Below are 13,414 nucleotides of genomic sequence, written 5' to 3'. Positions count from 1 at the left end.
AGCAAAAACCTTGATTCACCTTGATTCTTCTCAAGGATTGATAGCTTGTAGTTATCTCCCCCTTAATTTGTGGAACTCCCCCTTAATTTGTGGAACATACTTGATTGTTTCTTTTGTCTTCAGAGATATACTAGAGTTGGTTAGGAAACTATACTGGTGTGCATCATAGACCTCATGGTCATTGGTAGGCATTATAGACCTATTGGTTATTGGTGTGCAAATGCAGGAAAAAGGTATACTAGATAATAGCACATTTACAATTACCATAGTAAGCATAGATAACAGTTTTATCAAATGATATCAAGGTCATCAGAGAGCATGTGCTTAGACAAAAAAAATACATAGAAATATATGATTGGAACACTTTGTCTGTTCTGCCTGCAACAAAAATATTCCCAAAATACATGTGTCTGACTGTCTGCCTTGGCCTTGTTCTTGCTTGTTCTCCCCCTTTTTGCTAAAAAGAGTTTGTAATGGTTATGATCTGTCTTCTGTTTCTGGTGTTGAAACAGGGGTTTCAACATTCTCCTGGCTTTCTTCTTCAGATCCTTGATTTCCTTCCTGATCATGAACTTCTTCATTTTCTGTTTTTAGGATTGCTAGCCATTCAATTATTTCTGCTTTTTCTTCCTTGATGTCCATGTGTTTCCTTAGGAGTTGTTTTTCTGAGATTTCCAATTCTGACAATCTTCCTTCAAAGTAGTTTAAAAGTGTCTTGGGATCAAGTGGATTGTTCTTTGGAGCTGAGTTCTTCAGATCATTTTGGTGGTTCCCCTTTCTCAGTTTTAATGTAGTGTTGATGTTCTTGACACTGATCTTTGGTCCATGGGTTTTGAGGCCTTGCTTTGTCAGGATGGCAAATATGAGGTTTGGAAAAATCAGAGAAGTGTTGGATTTGGTGTCTTCTGTTAGGTTTGTGATTTGTGAATGGATGATGGTACCCATATTGATTTTAACTCCTTTCCCTATCCTGTATAGTAGTTCTGCAAAGGTCCATTTTACAGTGGATTCATGTAATGAGGGCATCCAGTTTGCAAGGGCTATTTTCTGGAAGATGGCATATTTGCTTGTTAAGGAGGCTGCTTTGATCTTGTTCTTTTCAAAACTGACATTTCCAGCTGTAAGTTCCTGTGCAACTTGTTCACTGTTTATTTCCATGTTTTGTTCAGTCTCAGGTGTCCCTAGATAGCTGTTGATAGTGTCCGGTCTGAAATCATAGAAGTTGCCTCTCAAGTATACCTTCCCATACATAGGACTGCTAGGTATATAGGTGGTTTTTGTCAGGTTGCAATAGAACACCTGGATCACTTGTTCATCATAGGGCTCAATATTGGTGACTGTTCCCAAGAGTTGGTTTGTGATTAGAACTTCCTGAATCTGTTCTGAATTGTCTAGTCTGTCTATGATAAGCAACTTTTGGCTGATGATCTTTTTCTCCACTATTCTTTTCCATAAGTTGACAGATTTCTTTCTTAAAAAGGTTGTACTGTGGGGTTTTGGTAGGTTTGACATGTCAGCATTATTAACCACTTTCTGTTTCCCCTTTTCCCTGGCAGATGTTTTAACCACTTTGGTTGATATTTTTCATTTTCCCTTCTTACTGGTCGCTTTTCTTCCTTTTTCTAGGGTTCTTGTTGACCCGAGAGATTGGAATGGTTTCAATAGCTATGATATGTTCTTCGTTTTGAGGGCTGGGAGGACGATTTGCCTCTTGATTTTGAGGTTCGTCGTGTTCCTCAACTTCTGGCTCCCTTAGATTCATCTCTTCTTCGAAGCTAACATAGGAAGATAAATCGGGTTCCCAGCCGCGATTTATGGCAAACCTTAATTGTACCACTAGATCGTTCGGGTCAACGATTCTATTGTCCCCAAGATCAGCCGAAATGGGCATACAATTGGGTTGTTCATCATGGCTAACTAGAGGAAGATTCGGATTACCTGGTGGGACGTTGCTCTGTTCTTGAGGCTCGCCGAAGGGGACTTTGGAAATTGGAACTGGATCTATTACTACGGTAGGAGGGCTTTCTTCTTCGACGCACAGTGGGTTCGAGGATTCTCCGGTGCTAGTGTACTGTGAAGAGCTACCAGTGACTCCTCTTTGAGGTATCTTCCCCATCCTCTGATTCCTGGTTCTCACCATTGTTGTCTTTGTTGAGTGTGGGGGTGAGTGAAGGTTCACGAGTAGACGATGGATGATGTCGGGTGTAGATGGTGACTCTGTTTTTAATTTGGGGATTATTTGAGGTGTTGAATTCGGGTTTTGGGCTTTTTGATATGGGCTTTCTTAACATCTTGTCATATTAGGGATGATAGTGATGTAGAATGGGCTTGACTTGTTTGTTACCTTAATTTTGTGGATACGGCCCATGTGCTTTCTTGATTAAGTGATTTATAGAATACACAGGCCTATTTCGGCCCTTAATTTTGTGTATCTATTTCCATCAAGAGTTTTTGTTAAGATGTCTGCTAGTTATTTTTCTGTACTGATATGAGTGAGACTGATGATTTCATCTTCTACTAACTCTCTTATGAAGTGATGCCTGATGTCAATATGTTTTGTTCTTGAATGTTGTACTAGATTTTTTGAAATATCTATTGCGCTTTTATTATCGCAGTGAATGATCATAGTTGACTGATGTATTCCATTATCTTCTAGCATTTGTTTCATCCAAAGTAGTTGTGTGCAACAACTCCCTGCTGCAATATATTCAGCCTCTGCTGTTGATAGGGATATAGAGCTTTGTTTCTTGTTGATCTATGATACTAGGTTTGTACCTAGGAAGAAACATCCTCCTGAGGTGTTTTCCTGTCATCTATGTTTCCTGCCCAATCGGCATCGCAATAGGCTGATAGATGATGATTGGTGTCGAAAGAATACCATATTTCTAGGTCAGAAGTTCCTTTCACATATTTAATAATTCTTTTTACTGCTTTTAAATGTTGCTCAGTTGGATTGGTTTGATGCCTTGCACAAATTCCTATTGCAAAGCTTAGACCTGGCCTACTTGCAGTTAAATATAGCACTCTTCCTATCATGCTTCGATAAAAGATTTGTTCAACCGGTTTTCCTTCTGAATCTTTTGATATCCTTTCTGTTGTTGGAACAGGTGTTCTGACAATTTTGCTATCTTCAAGACAAAATCTTTTAACAAGGTTCTTAGCATATTTACTTTGTGATATAAAGATCCCATTGTCTTGTTGTTTGATTTGTAGGCCTAGGAAGTAGTTTAGTTCACATACCATGCTCATCTCAAATTCTCCTTCCATATTGGCGATGAACTGATCTTTGTGGTATTCGAGTGTTGATCCAAAGACTATGTCATCAACATAGATTTGAGAGATGACAATGTTCTGTCTATAGTGTTTGACAAATAGAGTTTTGTCCACGCTTCCTCTCTTGTAGCCATTTTTAATTAGAAATTCAGTGAGACGTTCATACCAGGCTCGTGGTGCTTGTTTTAGTCCATATAGGGCTTTGTTGAGCTTGAATACGTTTTGTGGAAGATAAGGATCTTCAAACCCTTTTGGTTGAGCAACGTAGACTTCTTCTTTTAAATTTCCGTTCAAGAAGGCTGTTTTTACGTCCATTTGGTAGAGTTTTATCTTGAGTATGCAGGCTATTGGTATGAGAAGCCGGATTGATTCAATTCTGGCTACTGGAGAGAATGTTTCCTCAAAATTTGTTCCTTCTACTTGCGTGTATCCTTGTGCTACTAGACGGGCTTTGTTTCGTGTTATGTTCCCTTGTTCATCTGTTTTGTTCTTGTAGATCCATTTTGTTCCTATGATATTGGCGTTTTCTGGTTTAGAGACTAACTCCCAGACATTGTTTCTTTCAAACTGCTGTAATTCTTCTTGCATGGCTTCCACCCAGAATTCATCTCTTAAGGCTTCCGTGATGTTTTTGGGTTCTATTTTTTAGGTGTAGCGATAGTCCCCTTCTTCCATTTTTTGATAGTCTCGTTTCTTTCCTCTGGTTCTGATCCCTTCATTGAGTCCTCCTATAATGTTTTCTACTGGATGATTTTTCTGTATCCTTGTGTCATTAGTAGTGAGGGTGTCCTCAATTTCTTCAAGATCTTTTGCTTCTTCTTTCTCTGTTGTTTCTGTTTCAGTTTTCTGTTCTGGAGGTGTTGGAACTGTTGTTTCAACAACAGTTAATTCTTCATCATTAGTGGAGGGATTTTCTGGTGTTGTGTCATTGATGACAACATTTATGGATTCCATGACAGTGTCTGTTCTGAGGTTAAACACTCTATAAGCCATGCTATTTGAGGAGTATCCTAGAAATATTCCTTCATCTCCTTTTATGTCAAATTTTCCCAATGGTTCTCTATCTTTTAGTATATAGCATTTGTTGCCAAAGTCATGTGTGTGCTTTGAATTTGGTGTCTTTCCTTTCCAGATTTGGTATGGTGTCATGTTGGTCTCTTTTCGTATGAATACTCGATTTATCAGGTAACATGCGGTATTTACTGCTTCAGCCCAGAATTTTGATGGTAATCTTTTGTGGTTTAAAAAGACCCTTGCCATTTCTTGGATAGTTCGATTCTTTCGTTCGACTACACCATTCTGTTGGGGTGTTTTTGGAGCGAAAAACTCATGATGAATCCCATTTTCTGTGCAGTATTCTTTGAATTTGGAGTTCTCGAATTCCCTTCCGTGATCACTTCTTAACCGAATGATTTTTCCTATTCTTCTATCTTTTTCATTCTGGATTTTGATAATGAGAGTTTTGAATGTTGCGAATGCCTCAGATTTTTCTCTAAGGAAGTTTACCCATGTGAATCGTGAGTAATCGTCTACTGTCACATAGACATATCTCTTCCCTCCTATGCTTTTTGTTTGAGTAGGACCAAATAGGTCTATGTGAAGTAATTCTAGAATTCTAGAAGTGTGTATTCCCAAGGACTTCTTGTGGGCTGTTCGTGTAATTTTGTTTTCAAGGCATACATCACATTTTTTGTTTTCATCTATGTCGAGTGTTGGAACTCCTTGGTAGGCTCCCCTTTTTAAACCCTATTTCATGTCATGGAAGTTTATGTGCCCCATCCGTTGGTGCCATAATTGTGCTTGATTCATGGTTGTTTGCAAGCAAGTTAGATCACCGTCCCATGTATAGCATTTATTTGTGGATTTTCTTCCGATCATTACACATTCATGATTTTGGTTGAGGACATTGCAGCTGTCCTTTGAAAATTCCACTTTAAGTTCATCTTCACATAGTTGGCTTATACTAATCAAGTTTGCTTTTAACCCTTGTACTAGGAAGTCTTTTGGTAGTCTTGGTAGCCCATGTACGTTCAAAATTCCACTTGCAATGATCTTCCCTTTTCCTCCATCACCAAAGGTAACATATCCTTCATCTTTATATTGTATGTTCTCTAAATTTTCTGGATTTCCAGTCATATGCCTAGAGCATCTGCTGTCAAAATACCATATGTCTTACTCTTTGTTTGTCTTGTAGGTGTATGCAACATTTTGGTCTTTTCTTACCCAAATTTCCTTGCTGTTATTTCTGTTGTGTGTTGGCCAAGCCCTGCTGTTTTGCCTGTAATAAAGATCATTCTGTCTTTTATAGCAGTGTGCTTTGATGTGTCCCAGTTTATCACAATAGTAGCATCTTATTCTTCTTCAATGTTGAAAGCGGTGTTGCGACACTTCCTGTAACTCGGTTTGGTGATTTTCGTTTGTGTCTGAGATTGGAGACCTGGGTCTTTCGGCAAGCTCCTTGATTTCTTGTAGTAGTTTAGCTTCTCTGTTTTTGGAGTCTAATAGTTCGTTTTGAGCTTCTTTGTATCGTTTTTCTCCCCGATCTTTTTCATCTTTTAAAAATTGATTTTCTTCCATGAGTTCTAGATTTACCTTGATAATCTGTTCCCATTTGGCATTTAGTTGAGTATAAGCCTCTAGTAACTCTTTCATGTCATCGCCATTGTTATTTTCATGATTGGCGGTGAAGGCTACGAAATTTGTGTTGCTGTCTTCTTCACTAGCTATCTGAGTCATCACTCAGGGTTGTTATGTATGTCTTGTTTTTCCTTTTCAAGTATGTGGCACATTCTGATTGGATGTGTCCAAACCCTTTGCACTCATAACATTGTATTCCTTCTGTATTTGAATTGTCTCTTCGTTTTGCACCGTTGGTTTTTGATTGACTATGGAATTTCCTTGGTTATTCGAGAAGTTTTTATTTCTGAATTTGTTGAATTTTTTGAGAACTCGATTGAAATTCTTTGTCAATAGTGCAATTGACTGTTCCATGGTTTCAGAATCAGTTTCTGAGTTTTCTTCTTGTTTGGATTGTAGTTTGCCATTGTTTTTCTGATTTTGTAGCATCTCAAGCTCATAGGTTTGAAGGGTTCCCATTAGGTCACTAAGTTTGTATGTATTCAGATCTTTGTTTTCTTGAATTGCAGTGACTTTTATTAGGAATCTTCCAGGTAGTGAGCGTAGTACCTTTTTGACGATCCTATGCTCAGGTATAGGTTCACCTAGGTTGAATGCATCTCCGGAAATACTTAAAACTCTGGCACTGAACTGTGTGATGCTTTCTTCTTCGTCCATTTTTAGATTCTCAAGTTCTGTTTGTATCATATATAACTTGGATTGTCTTACAGATGTGTTCCCTTCATGATGATCCGCATAAAATACTCCATGCGGTTTTGGCTATGCGAGTTGTAGCAATCAGTTTGAAGGTATCTTCGCTCACAGCTCCATATATTGCATTCATTGCCTTCAAGTTGAAGTCATATTCTGTTTTCTCTTCTTCACTCCAGACAATTTTAGGTTTTCTATTCTCTTTGTCATCAACTAGAGTTTTCCATTCGTTTTCAATTGCATTCCAGACACCTTCTCCTTGTGCTAGAATGTATATCTGCATTCGGGCTTTCCAGTAGGAGAAGTTTGTGCCAAGTAGGGCTGGTGGTTTATTGTTTGAGAGACCTTCTCTTGGGAATTCAATTTGGATCCTGCTAGTAACTAGAGCCGACCTGCTCTGATACCAATTGAAATATATATAAGTGATGCACACAGTAATGTTAAAACTGACGTTGTGACACAATCAATTTATAACGCAGTTCAGGCAAACAACCCTAATCTGCGAGGCACTTCTCAAGTTGAGAATTTGCCTAAATCCACTAAAAGCTTAATATTCAAAGTACACTGTTTAGGGAACGGGGATTACACAATATGATGATCTTTCCTATCAGACTATTGTGACCTAAACACATGTACTACTTTTCAAGGGGATTTGGGTATCTCTTCTCAATGACTCTCGTGACTCACAATTAGATCTTGAAAACTTGATCTGAAGTATTGTGGAGCTGCTTCTTTTATAGGCCGAGAGTTATAGTATAGATAGGAATATAGTTGCTATTCCTATTTAGACTAGGAATATAATTCCTAATTCTTACTTGACTTAGTAATCCCTTTTTACCTTGAATTTGACAAATCATTTCAAGTCAACACATCAACATAAGATATCTCCAGCAATAAGTATAGAACGTACACTTAGTGGTTCCCTCCAGTTTGATGAAGCATTGCATCGATTTCATCATCATCTTCCATCTTCCATCTCCAGCTCATCTCGAGTCTACCCTGCTCAAAGAAGGTATCCATCAAACAAGAAAGTTACAGAGTTGAAATCAATTGACTGTCGATCACAATATGCATTCATGAGCTTCTTCAGTTGAGTGTTTCTTTTGATCCTAAAGAAGACCTCGTTGTCATACTGTCCTTTGACTTTAAGGTTGATGTGAGCAGCCTGATCGACTCGAACACCGGCGCCAGGCTTCTTATCTGCCTCCGCTCCCTCCGACATGGCGACATTCTCTCTGCTCAGTGCTCACTCTCGTTGCTGTTCTGTTACACCTACAAGACTTGGAAATTGGAAAGGCAACAAATGGAAATGGTTTAGCAATGAACATTTGTTGCAAGGTTTGACACTGCTAAATGAAAGGGGAAGGAGAAAGGTTATGAAATTATAATTTTGTCCTCAGCTTTAACGGTCAACAAACAATTAAATTAATAGAGGACTAAATTAGGTAAATATTACATAATTGAGAACTTAATTAGGTAAGAATAATAGTTGATGACTAAATTGATAATTATGTCATAATCGATGGACCATTTTGGTTATTAACTCATATTGAATATATGTTACTATTTTTACATCGCATAATGACCTACTTGTTGATGCTAATATTAGCTTGAAATTGGATACGTCTACTCGTAAGAACTCTATATATTTATTATAATGTTGGATATATAATATCATTGAATACAAAAACACATTTGGTTCTCTTTATTTTAATTAGTGATAGAAATTATAATGGGGTGTTTTAGGGGTGGATTCAGAAATCTTTTTCAAGTAAAAGATTAAAATTAATGAGGTATTTTGAATAAAAATGAAATACTTAATTAGATAAAGTAGGGTTCAAACGGAAAACACATTATAAATCATTCATCCCAAGATTGATATTAAAAAATAAAAAAGTGATTCGAATGGAAAACACATTATAAATCATTCATCTCACGATTAATATTAAAAAATGAAAAAAACCACAACATTACAAATAAAATTCATAGTTTGAGATTTGAACTCTTGACATTTAAGATTTAAGATTTAAGATGAAAACTACATATTTTACCATCTAAGCTAGTTCATCCTTTGTCAAAATTTATGTATAGGGAAAATCAACATTTTGGTCCCTCAATCGTTTCTCAACTATTAATGCAGTCCCTAGTTTTCAATTTCAACCAATTTGATCCTGAAATTGTTTAAAATTTTGTCAATTAAACCCTTTCAGGGACCAAATTGACAAAAATTTAAAAATGTGAAAATCAACATTTTGGTCCCTGAAAGGGTTTAATTGACGAAATTTTAAACAATTCCAGAATCAAATTGGTTGAAATTGAAATCTAAGGACTACATTAACAATTGAGAAACAGTTGAGGTACCAAAATGTTAATTAACTCTTTATGTATATTTGGTACTTATAACAGGGCGTTTGTTGGAGGGATTTTAAATTCTCTTCCCACTTAATTCCCACCTAATTCCAAATGTCATTAAATTTCGTAGTTTGGTTGGAGGGAATTGCAATTCTCCCATTTTCATGGAATTAAAATCCCATGCCCACTAAAATGAATGTATGATCTTTCCTTTTAACAACAACAATGGGCATTTTGGACTTTATACTACTTATTCCCTTTCAATTCCCATGTATACCAAACATTGGAATTGAAATTCCCAGTAATTCTATTCCCGTCAATTAAACACTGGAATTTAAATTCTCACTTTATTCCCAGTAATTCAACTCCCATGGAATTACAATTCCTTTCTCACATAATTCCCCCCCTCCAACCAAACGCCCTGTAAACATTTACTATGTATATACATAAGAGACCTATACATACAAATATATATATATATATATATATATATATATATATATATATATATATATATATAAAGGGAATGAGGCAGCTACCCTCATTGTAGATTATCCGCCCTTTATGTCCTTCAAGTGAACAAAAAGAAAAAGATGTGAGAAAATATGTGAACTTATTGAGCCATTTTATTTTGCACATAATAATATTATTAATATTATTAGAATAGAAAAATCTTTAGAACAGAAATGATGAGCATACAACAGTGCCGCAGCAGTGTATCTATTGCTCATTTATTGGGGTTTCTTTACATTAAACATAATACAACGTATGTAACATATATAAAATATTAGTAAGGGAATTGAAATTGGGCAAATTAAAGGACATATCCTGATCACCCTCCAGCACAAGTGGAATGCAGCCATGAGGAATAAGAGTCCATGCATGCCCGGCCCCTTTATGTATCATATCGATCACTCCAATCATCAATTACATCAAATACTGAAAAACCAAAAATAAAAATAAAAATAAAAAAAATAAAAATAAAAAATAAAAACAGAAATGGACATGTTCCATGAAAGTGAAACACAATAAGAATAAACAAATTCAGAGTAATTTTTTTCTCTCTTCCCTAAAGACACATGAGAATCAAATCGATCACATACTTAATAATCTAAATAAATTTTAGTAAAAGTAATATATATATATATATATATATATATATATATATATATATATATATATAAGAATAAATGCCGTACAGGCTCCTTTCAAAAAAAATATATATATATAGAGAGAGAGAGAGCGGTATAGCCATTTTGTTTAAAACAAAAAATAATAATAAAGTCTTCCATTATGGGTTTGGATAAAAATGAATTAATAATTTTGTTTTTTTTTCTAAAAAAAAGTTTCTACCTTTCTTCATTTTTTCCATTTTTTTCAGCATGCATGCAGAAGTGAATTACCCAAATGAATGATGATAAAATTTTTGGCAAATTATATCTTAGATTAGGTTCACCTTGCATTGTGGAATAACATTTTCAAATTATGTGCTTGTAGTACCTTTTTTTTTTTGAAAGAAGATTATGTGTTTGTAATTAATATATTATGTGCATGTAATTAATTTAACAAATTATGTGCCTATAAATAAATTGAAGACACATAATAGATTAATAACTATATGCAGATAATATGTTAATTAACTACAGACATAATATGCAGTTAACATATGATGTGCCTGTAATTAACATATTATATGTCTTCAATTTATTTAAAAATATATAATTTATTAACGGAAAGTGCATAATATGTTAACTGTAAATTTTTGGATCAGGGTCCACAATATAAAGTGGACCATAGTCCATGGTATAACAACTTTCATTGAAGAGAGATTTAAATAATTTAGATGCACATAATATGCAGTTAAAATATGATGTGTGCTTGAAGTTAACATATTATGTCTTTAATTTATACAAAAACATAATTTATTAACTGATCGTGAAGGCACTTAATATTTTTGAACCAGGGTTCACAATGTAAGGTGTCCCTGGTCCATGATATAACAATTAGAAATCTTTCATAGAGAGATTTAATTTAAATGCCATTCTGCACAATTCAAAAATAAACAGACATGAGAATTGGATTTGTATCTGATTCTCATCATGCTTAAAAGGTATAGTTCTAAATGAAGATGATTTAGAATTAGAGTGAATATGTTGAGGCTAATTAATTAAGGAGCCTACCTGGAAACAGAAGTAGATAGGGTATAAAGGGTATGATGTTCATACACCATTAGTCCTTGAGGCGCTGAGCCTCCTTGGTATAGCGGCCAGCCTTTCTGGAAAAGGTGAGATGAACACCAGGGTCATGGTGAGTGCATGTTGCATTGTGGAGAACTGAATTGTTCACTCCTTGCACATTGCTGTTCGTGAAAGCAGTCATGGGCAAAGATTCCGTCCCCTTTGGATTATTGTTCTTCTCCCCCATCCTAGACTTGCCTTCTTCTTCGTCGCTTTCCTTCCCAGATTTCTCCCCCTCGCTCCATTCTTTCTGAAGCCTGCGAGGGTTGCCGTTGAAGCCATGCTTATTAGCTTGGGCAGGGCTAAGCTCCATCATGGCTCCCTTGTTCTCTCCTGCAAGTTCAGCCAGATTGTGTTTGTTTGTTAGTACCAAGCTAGCCCTACCACTAGGGTACAAATAAAACTGCTACCAACTTACCATTATATCAAAAGTTATAATGTAACAAAGACTGTCACATTTTTTAAAAGAATTGAAGATGCTTGACTTGGTCGTTCAACTTTCGCCAAGGGCTTATCATTACATCAAAAGTTATAGCTCATAGCGAAGGCTTCTATATTCTAGAGAGGTAAAGTGTTGAACTTGATCCTTCAAGCCTTCGTAAAAGGCTTACCATTACGCCAAAATCGGTAACTCTTAGCTAAAAGCATAACTTTATTTCATTATATACAGCCAAATAGGGTGTTGGATTTGGTCCCTTCACCCGCCTGTGTCGAATGCTATCATTAAGGCATCCACAATAATGATTTTTAGGAGTTTTTTTTGCAGTGTGAGAATAGCTTATCTTTATCCGCTAGGTCAAGAAGTAAAATGTATGATTACATGTACCCACATGGGCAACTCAACTGGTCATAGAGGTGAAAAGTTGAAAAAATAATCCGGATCGAATTGATTCATGTTCAATTGAGTTACCATGATTTACAACCTCCCAAATGCTCTGTCGGGTCGGGGTGTGGGGCCCTTAAGGTTGGTTCAACCTTTTGGAAGAAAATTTAGGATCACATGTTAGTAAAAGTGCCACTTATTTAATTACCTGCAAGTGTGAGAATACTTATTCCGAGTGACTCTTCGGTGTCTGATCGTTTCTTGTGATGAACGTTGTCTTTGTCTTTGGTCATCATTGCTTCTCTCTTTCCGGTCCAGTCAGTCTCGCTGCTGCCATACCTTTGGGTGGCATTGAATTTCTGGGCAGTTGCCTTGTTTCTTTCAGATCTTTGTTGAACCACCACCGTTTTCTGATCAATTTCCGCCGGGATTCTTGGTTCCACCTCTGCTTCCGACTTAAACTGAGCCGCCGGGGGAAGTTTCAGAGGAGAAACTGCAGGCTTGACTTTGGGAGAATACTGATTGGTTTCTTTCATGGCAGGCTCAAGGTTTCTGGGTGATGGCGGTGGAGATCTTGATGATGATGAAGTAGCCGGTTTGGGAGCTTGATAAAGCTGAAACGGCCGAGTGGAATCCTGCACGGCCGGAATCGCCGCCGATGTTCTAGTCACCGCCGGCGATTTGGGCGCTGAGGGAATGGCGGCAGCGGGACGCGGCTCCGGCGCCGGAGGTGGTGCCCCGACTGTAAACCTTGGTTGGACAGTTCGAGCAGGGGAGCGCGGGGCAGGAGGAGCAGCCGGAGGTGGCGCCACCGGTTGCGGTGGCGCTGGAGCTGTAGGGGGAGGAGGCGCCGGCGCGGGAGCGGGAGCGGTTGCTGGCCTTTGAGGGGGGCTAGGATCTCGAGTTTGAGGTGGCGGAGGCCTAAATGGGGCAGCCATGGGGGGCCGAAACATGGGTTGTGGGGCGGCGGCGGCGGCGGGAGGCGGAGGCGGTGGCGCGCCGGCCGGGCGAAGCATGGAAGCAAACCGGAACATGGGTCGAGCTTGTTGTTGTTGGCTTGCCATTTCAACACTTGCTAGTATTACAATCGAAACCGGCCTGAAAACAATATTGGATAAGAAAAGCGTAGCCTTGTTACTTAAATTTATAGTCCAAAAGAAGCTTAAAGCTGGAAAAATTACTATGTACCAAACATTGCATTTAAAATAAACACTTAATTATTTCCAAAAAAAAAAAAAAAAAAAAAAAAAAAAACTTAATCTGGATCCTCCGAGTATAATGGTGTTCAGTCTTAAAGATTCAAGTTACCACCCATAGTTCTTCAATTTTCAAAAAATTTAAGCAACATGTCCTTCAACTTTTAACTTAACTACCTTCAACTTTTAAATTTTAATAAATTGTG

The 13,414-nt window shown here is 37.3% G+C and overlaps 2 protein-coding genes across 3 annotated transcripts; both read right to left on the bottom strand.

Annotated features, from left to right (window-relative positions):
* Positions 1-477: 477 nt before the first annotated feature.
* LOC109174386 lies at positions 478-2,140 on the bottom strand. The gene is made up of 2 exons (XM_019323625.1): positions 1,602-2,140; positions 478-1,549 (listed from the first exon to the last, which is right to left on the bottom strand). Exons 1-2 carry the CDS (start codon positions 2,138-2,140, stop codon positions 478-480), a joined length of 1,611 nt encoding a protein of 536 aa, XP_019179170.1.
* A 7,469-nt stretch (positions 2,141-9,609) lies between these two features.
* Positions 9,610-13,140, bottom strand: LOC109174345 (vegetative cell wall protein gp1-like). 2 transcript variants are annotated; one of them, XM_019323584.1, is made up of 4 exons: positions 12,691-13,140; positions 12,221-12,660; positions 11,133-11,522; positions 9,610-9,891 (listed from the first exon to the last, which is right to left on the bottom strand). In XM_019323584.1, the coding sequence occupies exons 1-3, from the start codon at positions 13,074-13,076 to the stop codon at positions 11,182-11,184; spliced, it is 1,167 nt and encodes a 388-aa protein (XP_019179129.1). In that variant the 5' UTR covers positions 13,077-13,140; the 3' UTR covers positions 9,610-9,891; positions 11,133-11,181. The 2 variants fall into 2 exon arrangements, with proteins under 2 accessions (XP_019179129.1, XP_019179128.1); XM_019323583.1 differs by having other exon boundaries at positions 12,221-13,140.
* Between the last annotated feature and the right edge of the window lie 274 nt (positions 13,141-13,414).

Source organism: Ipomoea nil, unplaced genomic scaffold (assembly GCF_001879475.1).
Source record: "Ipomoea nil cultivar Tokyo-kokei standard unplaced genomic scaffold, Asagao_1.1 scaffold0642, whole genome shotgun sequence".
NCBI lineage: Eukaryota > Viridiplantae > Streptophyta > Magnoliopsida > Solanales > Convolvulaceae > Ipomoea > Ipomoea nil.
This window is presented reverse-complemented; position numbering and strand designations above follow the sequence as displayed.

What these genes read in the sequence shown, in the direction of transcription:
- LOC109174386 (XM_019323625.1), bottom strand. Translation starts at nt 2,140, where the DNA reads ATGGTGAGAACCAGGAATCAGAGGATGGGGAAGATACCTCAAAGAGGA. An exon ending in AAAAGGAAGAAAAGCGACCA is followed by an intron (nt 1,550 to 1,601) that starts GTAAGAAGGGAA and finishes AACATCTGCCAG; the next exon opens with GGAAAAGGGGAAACAGAAAG.
- LOC109174345 (XM_019323583.1), bottom strand. Translation starts at nt 13,076, where the DNA reads ATGGCAAGCCAACAACAACAAGCTCGACCCATGTTCCGGTTTGCTTCC. An exon ending in AAGTATTCTCACACTTGCAG is followed by an intron (nt 11,523 to 12,220) that starts GTAATTAAATAA and finishes CTGAACTTGCAG; the next exon opens with GAGAGAACAAGGGAGCCATG.